The sequence below is a fragment of the Phalaenopsis equestris genome, unplaced genomic scaffold (assembly GCF_001263595.1).
Source record: "Phalaenopsis equestris unplaced genomic scaffold, ASM126359v1 Scaffold000342, whole genome shotgun sequence".
NCBI lineage: Eukaryota > Viridiplantae > Streptophyta > Magnoliopsida > Asparagales > Orchidaceae > Phalaenopsis > Phalaenopsis equestris.
Genome location: NW_018164784.1, coordinates 106,840 through 123,376, shown reverse-complemented (window position 1 = coordinate 123,376; position 16,537 = coordinate 106,840). Strand labels below are relative to the sequence as shown.

The window sequence follows — 16,537 nt, the reverse complement described above, 5'->3', positions numbered from 1 at the left end:
GGGCCCGTTTGGGGCAGCTTATTTGGTGCGGTGGCGTTTTGAAAATGCACCTGGTCTGTGTGGCAAATAAGGGGGGGGGGCAATAGTGGCAGCCACGACAAATTGCATTTTATAGTGTATTCTCAACCAAACAAACACTAGCATTTTCACCGCACCTATCTAGGTGCGGTGGGAGCTTATTGACAAAGATCTGGCATTCCAAAAAAAATAAAAATTTGTAATAACTACCTCACATAGCTTATCATCAGATTATTCAATAAGCTACAGCTGCCCCAAACAGAACCTCCATTTTCATCCAGCCAAACACCAAAATTTTTAAAAATCCCTACATTTGATTTACTTTACACCATAATGCAGGGAACGAAATAGGACCTAAAGATTAATTACCAAAAAGGTTCTCATAGCTTAAATATAAAAAGAATATTCAAGAATTCGTCCCACGGAGTATAATGATTCATATTTCCATGAATAAGACCAACTTACAATTCTGTACAGAGAGACATGGGAGTTTTCACCTCAGGGCTGGGCAAAACAGAACAGCAAACAACTCCCCTTGAAGAGTTTATGAATTACAGAAGCACATCTACAAAATATACCAGCAAAATAAGAAGAAGAAGAAGAAGAAAATGAAGATGCAGAATCCACATTCAGGTTTCCTGCCATCTGATGAGTATGACCACCTTGTCAGTCACCGTTCGCTCAGATAAAGTGAGATTTCTGCATTCCCAAATAGCCAAAAACATTTTGAAAAGACCCATATAAAATGAAATTGGCGTCCAACATTCTTCAAATATTAAGATATTCAACCACTATTATACAAGTCCAAACTGGTAATATTCTGTCAACCTGTACGACAAAAACATAAGCAAAACAATAAGATATCTTTTATCAGAATGATCAAGCTGCAATTTAAGAAAGAATGAAGTGCCAAAAGAGTCCGCTCTTTATTTACATGAGCACATTTTAGTCCAGTAATATAGAGAAGTGCCAAATTAGTCCCTAGACTATTGAAATATAGGCTGAAATAGTCCCCAGGGAGTTTGAGACTGCTTTTACAGACTGTGGGACTAAAATGATTTACTACAAAGAGTCAGGGAATCATTTGGACACCTCTCTCATTTAGAAAAATACCTTCTGAATACACAAATACTCCTCCCAGCATCTCATCATTATTGTCCCCATCCTCTGATTTTCCTCTCTCACAGTGGCTGCTGATGCTGCTGTCCACATCTGTGACAGCATCAGTTAACTCACGGCAGTCATCGAGATCTGAAACATTGCAATAACCTTCATGAAAATTTCGAGGGAACTTGATCGAATTATGAGAAGCAGAAACTTCCATGTGTTCCATATTTGAGTCTGGTGTGCTACCATTTGACAGTCCACTGCTTAAGCTATTGGTTGAATTTACAACTGCTATACCTTTCACAGTGGGGATATCCACTGGAGAGCAATTAGCATAAGAAGAGCAGAAACCTGTGTTGGGGTAAATTACTCTATTTCCAGCAGGATTATTTTTTTCAGAGGAAACTATGGTTTCATCGAAATTATTAAAATTGCTATTTTGACAAAGCAACTTGCTCACAAATTGCGAGTTAGAAGGCGCGGGTTCTTCAGTACAAACTCCACTGAAGTTATACATGTTGTCTGCAGTGCATGATGATGCTGAACCAGCAGCCGCTGTCGATGCAAATAAAATATCAAATAAGAAGGAAAATGAAAGAGTTTGTATAACCGACTCATTTATTTTATTATTACCAGCATCTGATACGGGACCGACTGGAGGTGTCATGGTGTACCCAACAGTAGAGGTACCCTTGACCAACTCATTGGCACCTTCAAAATTATATGTTGTTGAATTCTGATCTCTCTCGCCACCAACGCAACTGCAAGAGGTATAAAAAGGCAATTAGATACTTAGCATGACAGAATGCCTTTCAAGTAAAGCAATTCAGAAAAGTAACTCTCTACTTCAGTAATAGTCTTTCCATTTACATTTTTATTAATCGAACAAATTTACTAGAACTAAATGAAAATATAACATTAAAAAGGACGCAATGAAGAAAAAGGATTCATGTACTAGAACTAAATGAAAATATAACATTAAATAGGACGCAATGAAGAAAAATGATTCAATAGTGGGATTAAGGCGTTGTTGTTGTTGTTGTTGTTGAACAAATTTTACATAAACAATCCTACAGGATTAAGGCTTTGTTGTTGTTGTTGTTGTTGAACAAATTTTGCATAAACAATCCTACAAGACAAAGGCTCTATGGAGGTTTTATCAGTCGGTGCGCATATTTTTTAAAACTCTTCTCATTATATTTTTGGTTGAGTTGGACCCCGGCTGCAGATAACAATATTCCTTTTTTTTTTCAATGTTAATAGCCAAATTTTCTCTGCATCAATTTGAACCTTTGTGGTTCTATTTATTATGTTGTAAAATTCGGTTGGGATTATTTCTCTTTCGTGCTTGTGCATGATGTGATCTCTCCTTTGTTTGCTCCATATTGTCTTTAGACCCGATCAGGGGGGTAGAGAAGGTATCTTCTCAGAACACTTTCTCTTCCTGAGATGCTCTCAAAAGTCTTACATTTAAAGCTACGTGCTGTAATGTCCAGTAATATTAAACCGACTAGCCCTGGTTCGTCTTATTACACAGTGAGATGAAGTGAAAGAGTTGGATAGGAAGGCGAAGCGAACGGTGTTCACTGCTTATAAGACAGTTGAAGGAGGACAAAATCGAGCGGGAGAATTAGAGATGAGACAAATAGCATGCTTGAGAGAGTGATGAGGAGGGTTCCACAAGATTAAAATTGAGTAATAAAGGGAAAGTGATACCAGCAGTGAATAGCTTCGGTGAGCACGCTAGCAGAGGAGGTTCTCATGCCGATCAGGAGACGAAGCAAGCAGACCAGTGCGCTAAGAGGGAGTGACACAGACGAGCCAAGCAAGCGAGATTGTGAGCAGTGGTAAGTGAGCTTGAAGATTGCATCAAACACAATGAAGTCGAGCAGTGCAGGAGGGCTTTTTGTGCAATCTTGTGCAGAACAGAAGAGTCGAGTATGTCGAGGTCAAGTGGATCTCATTCAATTTTATATAATCAATTAAAATGAAATTAAGATTAATTTTTTTAATAAAATGTTAATAACATTTTAAATTTTAACTAAAATTACTATTTAAATGAAAGCAGACGAGGGAGAGCAAGAGTGTTATGTGACTCAAATGAGACGATAAAATTGAGTAGGTGTGTGAAGAACGGAAGATCAGTTTTATTGTGCTTACCGAGTCGGATAAATTTCTACTTAGATTTTCTTATGAATAAACTTCAAAACCTAAATCTAAATTGTGAGTTGGACTTAATTTGTGTTAACTAATACTTTATTTTAAGCGGTTAATCATATATATAAACTTAAATATAAATTGATTAGTGACATATGTTAATTTATAAATGGTACAAAAAACATTTTAAAGTTTGAGATATTAAGCAACTACAAATTTTCTAATGGTACTTAAAATCTTGTTAAAAAATATTATATAAAAAATAGGATAATTAATTATATCAATTCAGAATTTTTTAGAATATTAAAGAGTTGTCCAAAAAAGATTTTAAGTACTAATCATTGTGGAGAGTTGTCATTGTTGGTCCCAAGCCCAAATGTGAAAAGTGGAGGGTTGCGTTAAGTAGTCGACAACCAGAGTAAAACTTGTCAAAAAAATCATGACATGATTTTTTTTATCATTGTGTAAGTGCTAGAGCGTCCCCTGGAAGCGAAGCGTTGTATAATCTGAATACAGTGAAAGTGTGCAAAGGTCACTACACCGACGCTCAGGTGTAGTTTCAAATAAGCAAGAGTTCTCATATTACGGACGATTGCGGGTAAAGGAGTTAGCCTATGAAACTAATATTAGGATAGAATCTTGGAAATATAGGTAATCTTACTGGTAAATAATGAAATTAGTTGATATTATGATTCATATAACGCTTAATATCTTATGTGCTAAGGAGATTGATAGGTTTTAAACTTTGGTACTCTGGTAAGAGTCGCACTAGAAATGGTGTAGGTGCAATTATAGATAAGAGTTTGAAACATAATGTTGTAAAAATTAATAGATTTAGAGATGGAATTATAGTCTTTAAGATTATCATTGATACTAAGATTTTTAATATTATTAGTGCTTATGCTCCTCAAGTTGGTTTAGATATAGGGTCTAAAAAATAAATTCTGGATTGACTTAGAAGACTTAATACAAATAATACCTCTTGAAGAAATACAAATAAGCTGCCCTAAACAGACCCTAAATGGGTAGGAGAAAAGGCAAAGGAGACTGATAACTTGGGTTTTAAACTTTGGTATTTATGTAAGAGTCGCATTATAAATGTGATAAGTGTAATTATAGATAAGAGTTTGAAAGATAATGTTGTAAAAATTAATAGTTGGAGATGAAATTATAAGCATTATGATTATTGTTGATACTAAGATTTTTAATATTATAAGTGCTTATGCTCCTCAAATAGGTTTAGATATAGATTCTAAAGATAAATTCTGGAATGAGTTAAAAGACTTAATACAAATGATACTTCTTGAAAAAAAAAATTTATTGGAGGAGATTTAAATGAACATGTCGGTAGAGTGGTAGAAGATTTTAGAAATAGTCATGATGGCTATGATTTTGCAGTGATTAATGAAGAAGTTAGAGCTATATTAGATTTTGTTTTAGTGTATGATTTTGTTATTGCTAATATTTTATTCAAGAAAAGAGATGAACATATTATTACTTATAAGAAGGATCTAATAAAACACAAATTGATTATTTTTTTATGAGAAGAGATCGTCGAGAATGTAATGATTGTAAGATCATTCTAAGTGAAGATTTAAGTACTCAATAGTACTCAATTAAGTGAGGATTTAAGTACTCAACATCGATTATTAGTTCTATATTTTAAAATGAAGAGTTGTAAAATAAAGAATATTAGGAATCATTGTCGTAGAAGGGCACCTAAAGACACAAATAAAATTATTTTTATGAGTAAAATTCACGATTTCAAATTTTGGGACGTTCATGAAGAAGCAAATTCTGTGGGATAAAGTAACAAAAACTATTGAACAACAAAAAATATTGAACAAATGACAGAAGTTTACTTGAAAAATCAAAAGAAAAATTTTCTATAAATAAAAATAGATGGTGGTGGCATAATAACGTGCAATAAAAGATAAAATATAAGAAGGTATGTTATAAAAATTGGTTAAATATAAAAGCTTAGAGAATTGAGAAAAATATCAAACGTAGTAAAAGCTTAGAGAATTGAGAAAAATATCAAACGACACGTAGAGAGTCTAAGAGAACAATCTATGACGCTAAAAATTATGCTTTAAGTGATTTTTATAATAGATTAGATACTAAAGAGAGAAAAATATCTGCACAAACTAGCCAAATAAAGGAAATAGAAAAATAGAAATTTAGCTCAAGTGTATTAAAGATAAAAATCAAAAAGTATTATTCTTAAAAAAAAATATTCAAAATAGGAGGATGAGTTATTTTGATAAACTATTTAATAAAGTTTTGGAAAATGTGATTGACCTTAGTGATTTTAGTATCGTTAATAATAATAAAAATGTTTCATTTTTATTATCTAATTAGTAAAGTAAAATTGGAAAAACTTTAAAGAAAACCAATGGTGGAAGATCTGTAGGGCCTGATGATATCTCAATTGAAGTATGAAAATAGAAGATTTGAGTTTCTTGGCTTACTAAATTCTTTAATATTATTATAAAAACTAAAAAGATGCCCGGGGAGTGGAGGAAGAGTATTTCCGTCCCCATGTATAAGAATAAAGAGGATGCACATTTATGTTTTAGACTACAGTAACATAACAGAAAAGAAAATAACATGGGAAATAAAATACTCTCCTCCACTCCTCAGGCATCTTTTCTTTTCACATTTATGTTTTAATATCCAACAAAGTTAATGTGCAAAAAAATTTGATGCCTGATCATATCAATGGGTTACAATAGCTTGGTGATTTGTGCCATATGGTTTGATATGGATGTATCAGCCATCACTCACCACTTTTCATGTATAGTTAACTATTTTTTTTGTCCAAGAATTTCGTGATCATTGTTAAATCATGTGTTCATAATTTCTTACCATTCGAAGTTTTGTTGACTCATGATTCTTGTTGGATTGTCTATTCCATTGTTTTAGGACTATAAATAACACAAAGCCAAGTACGATCTTGTTCAAGTTTATTCATTCGTTTTCATATCAAGTTCAAACTAAAGCTTAAACATGTCCCAAAGTTCTAAAATCTCAAACAAGCTTATTTGTTAGTTTTCTTATCAAGTCAAGCCATAATCAAGCATAATTATATGTTTGATATTATAGATTTAAATATATAATCAATATACTAAACTTAATTAAATATATATAATTTAATCAAAATTGACATAATTTATTAGGTTTATTTAATTGTTTAGTAAAGTTTAAATATCTTGCCAAATAGGAGGCTTACAATCTCAACTTATAGAAAAGGTAGCCCATATAATGGAATTTGATTTGTAATGAAGTACATTTTTTTAGCACATATATATAGAGAGAAACACTAAGGCCCTGAGATCAAATAAAAATCAATTAGATCAAAGTTGGGTCCTTAACTTATTTGATTAATCAACTAGATTAGCATTATATGCATTTGAATTGATGCCTAAGTGGTATTATCGTGCTTTAGATATATTAGTGCATTTAGAATGGGCAGTGACTGCATTAATAGGAATGTGGGGGTCATTATATGATATTGGCAAATGTATGGGATGTTTGTATATATGCCAAGATATATTGGCACAATTTCCTTGAGCAACTTAAATTTATTAGTCATTTCATGTCTTATATAACAATTCAATATACTCAATTTAGAGTTGCCTTAGCACCTCTTTTAATGCACCAACTCACATTTTGTTGTACTGGAATTATTTCATTTTTTAAGGCAATGTTCAAATGCTAATTCCTTGTACGTCATCTAACAATGTGCAGGCTACCTTATAGAACTCTTTGCTTCATAAATGTATTATGTAATATGCCTTTAAATTGTTAGCATGGTCTTTCATGTGCTAGCATATATTTGGCATTTGTGTTTTGTTCCTATATATTTTTCCATGTTAGCATGTTTTTTGAAACAATATAGTTGATTTAAAATTAAGCATGAGTCCATACTAGAATATGCCAAAATTTTTACTAGGATGGTAATTGATAATTAAAAAAAATAATGGTTTATATAAATATTTTATTTTTAAGATCCGCAATGTATGGCCTACGCATAACAATTTCAACAAAAAAAATTCCCTTCTCATTAGTGGTTTCAAAACTAATGATAGCATTCCATGATCCATCTACTTCCAAATAGAGGTTGCACGTATGTTAGTAATATTGAAGTTGCACGATGACCATACAGCTACATAATGACAATACGGTTATCACAAGGTTTTGGTCAATTGTAGTACTTGGAGGCAAGCATTCATTTCCTTGAATCATAATCAATGATCAATGAAAGTAAGAAAAACTATAAGCAAATCAAAGACCAGTGACATGAAGTGGTCTCCAAGCTCAGATTGAATTGAAGATCAATGACACCAAGTAGGAGTATGCAGTCAATTTGGTTAGATTGGCTAGCAAATTTGTCAAACATATTGAACTGAAACAAATCTCAAGTAAAATCAAACCAAACAAATCATATAGATAGTTACAAACCAAACTGCAAGGTAGTTTTAATTATTCGGTATAATTTTGATCAAATTGAATTTTGAAATCATAATAAAGAAAGCATCTAAAATAATATCCAAACAAAATATGAATAGATAAAATTATCTAAAGATGAATTTCAATACTAGTTAAAATCAATTATTTCTACTGTAATGTTACCTTATTTATTACCCGGGGGAGAGGAAATAAGGAATTGGGGAAGAGGAAATAAAGGATCGGGCAGCCAAACAAAGGGAGAAAAAGCAAGGAGTCGGAATTCTAGGAGACGAGTGTACATTATAAATAGACACGAGAGGTAAGAACTTACCAGGAGAGTCGAATCCCCGTGCAAGTTCAATTGAAGAAGGAGCCTCACGTGCGACGTCTTTGTCATGTCGAACTCTTGCGAAGAAAGGTGGAGGGAGGAGATTTGCTTCTTGTACCGCTATGGGTTGAGCCGCGACTAAAGTGAAGGCATAGTCGATCACTTGTGATGTCATGTTGAATTGCGCTTAAAGAAGAGATCTCTGTGTGCGATCAACGAAGGTGAGGAAGTGTGTGTGCTTGGAGTTCGATTGAAGGAGGGGTTCATCAAGCTCCATGGTGCGAAAAATAAGCGAGGAAGAAGGGAGCTGAAGCCGAAGGAGGAAGTGTCAAACAGGTCTCTTGCGTGCGGGTAAGAAGAGTCTTGCGGTTTTCTTCTGCCATAGAGAGGTTGCCAAGCCCTGGCTTGGTGTCGAGGAAGAGATGAAGGAAATCGACATAAGTGGTAAGTGTAGTTTTTTATTTGTGATAATAATAATAATAATAATAATATTATTATTATTATTATTATTATTATGAAATATTTATTTGAAATAAAAAAATGAAGTTTACAATTACGTATTTGAGTGGAAATTTATTGGATACATACTATTTTTCTTTTCTCTTACATTGTTGTAGTTTAAGACTATGAATAATCACTGGCTTGTTTTGCTCACCTTTTTTTTTCAATAAATTTTTCTGGTTAGTAGACAATAAAAAATTTATTTCTCACCATCTGATCGCCCATTTCCGCTTTGGTTTATATTTTGATGTGCAATGTAAATTTTGAAGTGCCCATTTCCGCTTTGGTTTATAATTAAATTAAAATTTAAAGAATTATTCAAAATTTTGATTTATATTTTTATGTGCAACGTAATTATTATGAGATGGTATCGAAAATTATGCATGTATTAGTGCACAAAAAATCACAAATCTTAAAATCATATAATGTTGGGTCATTACACTCGCAAAAATCCTGCTCATAAAAGGGTAAGATAATTGTTGTTGAAGCAAGGCTATGTGGTGTTAATAAGAGCAATGTTAGATGCTTTGGCATGAAGAGAGCAGACATATGGAGCAGGCTTAGAGTGATTAAGGAATTCGGAAGAGATAGAGAGAGAGCAAAGAGCGAGAGAGTCTTAGGGTGACAATAGAGTCAAACACAAACACTGAAAAAACAAGCAACTTCGAGTAGACAAAGAGCAGAAGAAAGAAATCAGCACAAGGATGGTAGGAGATAATGGGGAGTAAATGAAAGAGTATTCCGTGTTTTCATTTTCTCAGAAAGAACAATTAGTTGGCTTTAGCGACAAGACATGCATGATCATCACTTATTATTGTTATTGTTCTTGTTCTTGTTATTATTATTATTATTATTAAGGTAAACAAACACAAGAAAAAAAATAAAACAATAATAAAATGATTTCTTCAATGAAGCCCGCATTAATTGGAAGAGAGAGAAATTGATCTAACATCTGAAAAGCCATAATTAGTGTGCATAAAGAAAGGACACTCAGTATCCTTCGCAAATCCCCAAGAACAATCTCTCATAAACAAAACATAAACACAAAAAAAAAATCTCAAATGTAAGATGATCACCCAAAAAAAATAAATCAACCATTAAGATGAAATTTCAAAACCCCAATTGATGTTGCCAATCCAAATTGAAGAAATCCTACGTCATCTTCAAATTATTGAAGAGAAAATTGAAAAAAAAGAGCACTCCAAGTAATCCTAGTTGAGAAGGTATGCCTTGCTTCTTGAAACGCACACAAAAAACAATCCAAGAGGGTGTGTTGTAAAAAATTTAAACCTACAAACCTAAGCCAAGAGAGCTCTCATAGTCACAAGTAACAATTGCATCTATACAATCTACATCAAAGTATAATGACAATCACTCCTTACTTGTTCCTCCAAAACTTAACTTGTTATAAGAATCTTGATCGTCCGAAATCAGAAGCCATCAAACTTCTTGGTTTCAAACTTCATGGTCATCATACTCTATAACAAGTATAACAAGTATTGTATAAGTTGCTAGAGATTAAACTATAGAAGGATAGAATTGGGCCTAATACAAAAATGATCATATCATTTTAAACCCAAAAGCTTGCTACTATGGCTGCAAGTCAAGCACTTGGTATTTCAACCCCAATATATTTTTCACTTAAATGATTTGGTAAACTAAACTCAATAATCTCATGCGCCTTAATCAATTTATTGTAACGAGAGCACCGAAGGACTAAAGATGAAAATATCATCATAATTACGTACAATGTGACAAAAAAATCACAAAGAAAAAAACAAACAATGCAAAAGAAATAAAGTATAATATGGTTTGACTTTAATCAGACCTATATCCATAAGAGGGGAGAGAGGATACAATTAAATATCAAAGAAGCTGCAATAGGAATACACAAAAAGGAACATTTGTCATCCTTCTGATGTTCTAACACACCTTCACAAACAATGAAGAAACCTAAAAGAAACTCTCAAATACAAAATGAGTTCCTTTCAACAAAATATCAACCACCAACACGAAACATACTAGAATCCTAACCATTGTCACTCGTAAATGTTGAAAACCTAAGATAGTCTTCAAATAGAATTTAAAACCAAGAGATTTGCACTCCAAAAAATCCTAACCCAAGTGGGTATGCCTTGATTTTTCAGATTCATATGAAACCCTAAACTGAGAGAGTTTACTTTGGAAAGCCATCAAGTTTTCAAATCATGGTTGACGGATCTCTTAAAACTACAAGAAACGATCACAGTCGTCTGGTCTCTACAAGAATATTCCAAGATTTAACTTTTTCCAAGAATATTGAGTCACAATTAGTATAGAGCAACTATAATATCGATTGATCATTATGAAAAAATCAAGTTAAATACCTATACCATAGGTAACCTAACATGAAACTGTACCTGCTTATACCCACACAAGGTATCGATAATAAAGTCAGCTTTTTATCAAAGATTACGAAATTTTCTATAAGAAGCAAACGTTATAATCAAGCAATAAACAAGATATATGTTTATCAACATGAAAACATACAAATACAAAAATAAAAAAATAAAAAATAAAAAAAACTAAGAGAGGTTGTTAGACATTACCCATCCTCGCAAACAAGATGGGAGCGCTTGAAAACAGGCAGCAAGTCTTTTCGCTTTATTTCAACTTCATGGAATGCCAGTTTTTCAATTTCAATCTCTCCACCATCACAACCACAAGCAGTGTTCTCGTTAGCTTTTGATAGCATCATCACATAAAAGCATATCTAGAACAAATTAAAAAACATTGAATTTCATTTAGGCTTATTGATATTTAAAAAGAAAAAGAATTACAAACATAAAACAAGGATTAAAATTATTACTTTCTTCTTCTGCCAGATTGGCATCCTTCCGGAGCAAACCTGCACTTCTGCATTCGAAAGGTACCAATGGGGCCGTTCATGAGTCTTTAAAGACTTTTTTCCAGTCAAAAAATCGGTAGATGGCGCAGAACATGAATTATTGCCAATAGTGCTGTCAGACGTATTCTCAACTGTCTCTACATTATTCTGACCATAAAAGATAACTTGAGGAATATTTTGTTCCCTTTCAGGCCAATTAGACCTCCTACATACATCCCACCATTGAACTGATTCAATATTTACATGTAACTCCTCATCTTGAAACTGCAATAGAGGACCAGATTCGCTTCTTGAGCTGCTATCACTAGACTCTTCCCCTAATGATGGTAGCAGTTCATGTTGAATCAAATGACCAGATGGAGAGTAGACCAAAAGATGTTCCAATGAACAATTGTTTGCATTAACTGGTGGGATGGGGTGGCTTATAGAATTGTGGAAAACAGCAGCTATTGCACCCGAGGGTATGGGCATCTTCCCAGCTGCAGATGCAGTGACACTACTGACGGTATTAAGCCATCCAGAGCTAAAATTTTTAATTCTACTAACTACAGAAACCGTCAAAGGTGGTGGAGGTTGAAGAAAATGCTGCTCTATCATGCAAGATAAACTTGACCACCATGGCATTGTAAGATTAGGAATAGGATTTGGCCCATCAAAGTAAGGACTCTGTAGTTGAAGACTAGCATCACCACCAAATGGGGACATTAAGAAAATATGACATGTACCCCTAGATGAAACTATTGCAATCCACTGACTATAATGACTAAAACAGATGTCCTGTATGACCTGAAATAAAAACAGAGAAAAAGGAAACCATTAACTATCTATAGGTTTCAAAGCTCCAATATTAAGAGCAAGATTCATGGGTACTTACAGCTGGCGTTAATCCACGATAAAGTTTGTAAAGATGTACATGTGAGGAAGACCAATCATAACATGTGGAGTTTGAAGCATTTTTCATGCAGGTGGGCATTATTCTGAACACATTCAGGTTGTGCCCATTTACAGAAGCTGTGACTAGAAGGGTTCCGCTAGGATCAAAACAAAGAGCAGATATTGGGCTCGTATGAGCTCTAAATTGAGAAATAACCTCTTTAGAAATAAAATCCTTGATCATTACCTGCATTGAAGATTGTTAGTAAAGGTGATAGATGGTTAAACCAAAAAGCAAATTCAGAAGTATAATAAGGAGCTAATTCATAAGGTGAAGTATGTGAAAACAATTCGCAATATGATGTACATTAAATGATGAACTTGAAACTAACCATTCCAGCATTATCAGCCTCACAAGAATGTGTTGCCGGTGGAAGCCTTCCAGTTCTCCTATTAGAATTTGGTGCCAAGGGGGAGCAAGAACCATCAGGAACAAGCTCTTGGTAGTATTTTGACAAAGTTTTATAACCCATGTCTCCAATGCTAAGTATTCCAGAAGCCAACTGCTTGCTAGACTCCATTGCATAACGAGCAACTAAGCTACCACTACCTGGTGAAGTTGATGGGCTAACACCAGGAGAGGGAGTGAGGTTCTGTGGACTGAGGCGCCCCACATTTGACAAAAGTGGGTTATTAGATGCATATGCTAACCACCTCGGACCAACAGCCATGGGACCATAGCCAATGTTAACTCCAGCTGCTCCTTGCAATGGGTAAGTTAATACGCTGAATTTGTTCTCAAGAGTAACTGCATCAAAGCAATATATCTGCAGGAATATGAGGAATAATTATATGTTTAAACAAAAAGTTTATTAACTATTTTTGAGACCAATAAACGTGTTTAAACAAATAAATATAAGACCAGATTTTCTGTTTTTAGTGATCATACTTTCAACTTTTTTTAAGAAAAAGAATTTTACTTGTGCTGCAAGAGCCACAGCCACAATGCGGGGACTGCATCGAACTAAGTACACGGCAGACCGAAATCTGAGGAAGTGCACATAAGTGTGTGATTTTAGCGAATAAAAGCGAACAACAGTAGGAGCGCTTAAGCAGTTTCCTTGCTGAGGCTCACTCAAACCATCTCGAATCAATGCACTTAAGCGGCCACCTTGAACCATGCCTGAGCCCTTGGTTTCATCACCAGCAACAGTCAACAGCATTGGATGTGATGTTCTAAAGCCGTCCCATTCTGACTTGGCTGGCATGGGCTGAATCTGTAAGAATGTAACTGGGCCATCACGCCTTGATACCAGCTCACAGACATTTGAGGCATCTTCAACATCAAGCACTTGGAAGCCATTGGTATAACCAAGTAGAAGAACATGTTTGAAAGAAGCTGGACCAAGCTCTAGCTTGTCAAAGCCAACCCATAATACCTGCTCAAGTATAAAGACTTAAACAGGGCATGTTCTGAGAATAAATTTAAATGCTTAATGGACAAATTGTACAGAAATAACATGTTTGAAGGAAGATAAGCTGAAATCTAGTCTGTCAAAGCCAAGCGGTAAAACTCAAAGCATGTTCCTAGACAAATTAAAATGCTTAATAGACAATTTGTACAAAAATTGATGTAATAAACTAGAAAAATTGTGTGATAGATATCATAACATTGAAAATATGTAAGTGAGCCAAAAGGTAACCCAATCAAACTTTAGTTATAAAGCAAGAAAAACCAATCCACTAACATGTAATACCACCAAATTTAACAAAAGTATATCAAGAAAATTAATTAAGAGAAAATAAAAAAATGGTCTTTTAACCAAATACATTCTCCTGGAAGTTTGAACTAAACAAAGACTCATTACCAAATCAGAATACTATAGACGACAATCTACAAAGGTTGCACATTTTTTTGCACATAAGTATCTTAATTATCTAGCCTTTTAAATCAACTGATTCTAGATATTTGGATGTACAGCTTAATTTAAAAAGGTAAATGCCCACAAAATCTCATATTTGCTAATAAAATGCTTGGGAAATTATAAAGGGATTAATCATAAAGCAATCCCTGTAAGCAGTAATATCAACTTTTAATCAATTAAATCATTTGCAAAGGCTCAAAGGTCATGAATTCAGTAAAGCACATCAAGGAATCATGTAGTGATACTTCTCATTTGAAGGGAACCTCAACAGAGTAAAACCCATGAAACTGCACCAGCATCACAGGATACATAGTTAAACTTTCCACTGCCATTTTTGTAAGGATGTTATAATAGTCAATCTGTCATTTTTATAATTGATATCCTCCAGCCACTGGTTACTTATCCTTAATCAATTTTACTTTTATTTTTCAATGTAAATCAATCCATCCATTTTCCACTTCTACCCTTGATAAAATTGTGTTGCAGTCTTTCAGATATTTTACATAGCTTTTACTGCCTTTTTTTTTAATTAAGAATAGTTTGGCAAATAAGAATCCTAGGCGTTTTAGTGGTTTCCTAGGCGTTTTAGTACCTGCATGATGTTAAATGAAGAAAGATTGCGCCATTCTATATACCTACCATCTGGTGAAAATTAGGTGTTCACCAGCCAGTTAGAAAAAATTGGATGGTTCTGATAGACATAATGTTATTATAACTTTCATGCTAAAAACAAGTACAAAACCCAAGTAGCTAATACAAAAAGTGGCAGAAGTAAAGACATAAAAAATGTAAACCTCTATGTTCAAGACCATGGAATCAAATGTTATATGAACCAGTTTAACAATGTAAAGCAAATGGTTTCACTCAACTCTATCGTTACGACTTGCCTTTCATTTTTGAACCACAAACAAAGCAGCGTCAACTAACTTTACACAAAGTACATCAAAACCACCAAAATTGCAGAATCCCAAAGGCAATCATTCCTAGCAAGCAACCAACCTATTGAAATGAGCCAAAATTTTATTCAAGTTGTGAAAAATTCTCGATCGAGAGAGAACCTGGTCTTTCTCATCCTCCGGGGGCACTGAGATCGAGGAAGCCACAGAGGCCCCGGCCGATCGAACGCTATTAGCAACGTTGCCGGCGTTTGCGGACACCGTCTTCAGGCAAGAAGAGATGATACGAAGTGAACTAGGAAGCAGCCCGTTCCGGCCCTTGCCTCGCCTCATGCTCTCCAAAACAAACACAGCAGTCGTCCCTGACGACTCCCCGTCTCCTCCGGCGAACCTTCCCGCCTCCCTCGCCACCAACCCTTACCGACCGCCTTCCATCCGCGATGAACGCCGCCGATGGAGATCCTAAATACCATCCGAGTTCCGATCTCGATCGTCGACAAAGATTTCCCCGTTACCCAACCTCTTCGTCTACTCCCTCCAGCTCCGAGAGTTTGACTCAGCGGCCATATCTCAGTACGCTTCCTCCCTAACACGAAAGACAAAACCGAACCAACCCAATCGGTCTCCCAATCCCATTCCTCTCATCTACTCTTCGTGTTGCGTTGCTTCCCGTCAAAACCTGCAATTACAATTTTAGAAAAAGAAAAAAATTATTCTGCTGCTCCGCCGGATCTCCGGCGCACGAAGAATCCATTATCCGTTATCCGCCGTAAATTGCGGGTCAAACAGCTTTGAGAAAAAACGATATTTTGATATTTTTTTTATTTGAATTGAGCAAGAATTCGTGTCAACGAGTTGGATAATGAGTTATATTTATTTCAGTTCAATTTTTATTTGAGACGATTTAAAATATTTATTCTAATATTAATTAAAATTTATATTATATATTTATATATATTATAAAATTCAGTTTAATTTTTATATATTATATATTTATTTAAGCCCGTCTTATTTTAATAGTATAAGAATGTTTTTCCCTCTTAATTGTAAAAAATATGAGATTTCAAAATAATACAATTCACAGTAGTTTATTCTCTTGTCACTATGATAACAGGAATGTAGAGTACAAATGACTCGTCCCAATTGATTTGAATAGACTGATAGGATGATAACAGTTGAGAGATGAAAATCTACCAATAACAGTTAGGTGATTGTGGTTAGATGGTATGACAATGGCTGAGTAATGATAGTCCTGCTTACTAGTTGGGTGATGACAACGAAATGATGGTGATTGGACAACAGTAGTTGGGCGATAGTGATCGGATGATAGTGATTGTGTTCAAACATAAAATTCCTTCAATCTTCAAGTTCACTCCAAAGTCAAGTCCAAGTC

General features: G+C 34.4%; 1 protein-coding gene across 2 annotated transcripts; it reads right to left on the bottom strand.

The window, feature by feature from the left end:
* Window positions 1-521: 521 nt before the first annotated feature.
* LOC110025912 (autophagy-related protein 18h-like) lies at window positions 522-15,791 on the bottom strand. Of its 2 annotated transcripts, none has more exons than XM_020726605.1 (9): window positions 15,307-15,791; window positions 13,304-13,762; window positions 12,716-13,150; window positions 12,325-12,570; window positions 11,412-12,236; window positions 11,152-11,315; window positions 1,759-1,886; window positions 1,132-1,680; window positions 522-846 (listed from the first exon to the last, which is right to left on the bottom strand). In XM_020726605.1, exons 1-9 carry the CDS (start codon window positions 15,475-15,477, stop codon window positions 842-844), a joined length of 2,982 nt encoding a protein of 993 aa, XP_020582264.1. In that variant the 5' UTR covers window positions 15,478-15,791; the 3' UTR covers window positions 522-841. The 2 variants fall into 2 exon arrangements, with proteins under 2 accessions (XP_020582264.1, XP_020582265.1); XM_020726606.1 differs by having other exon boundaries at window positions 1,132-1,677.
* Window positions 15,792-16,537: the final 746 nt, after the last annotated feature.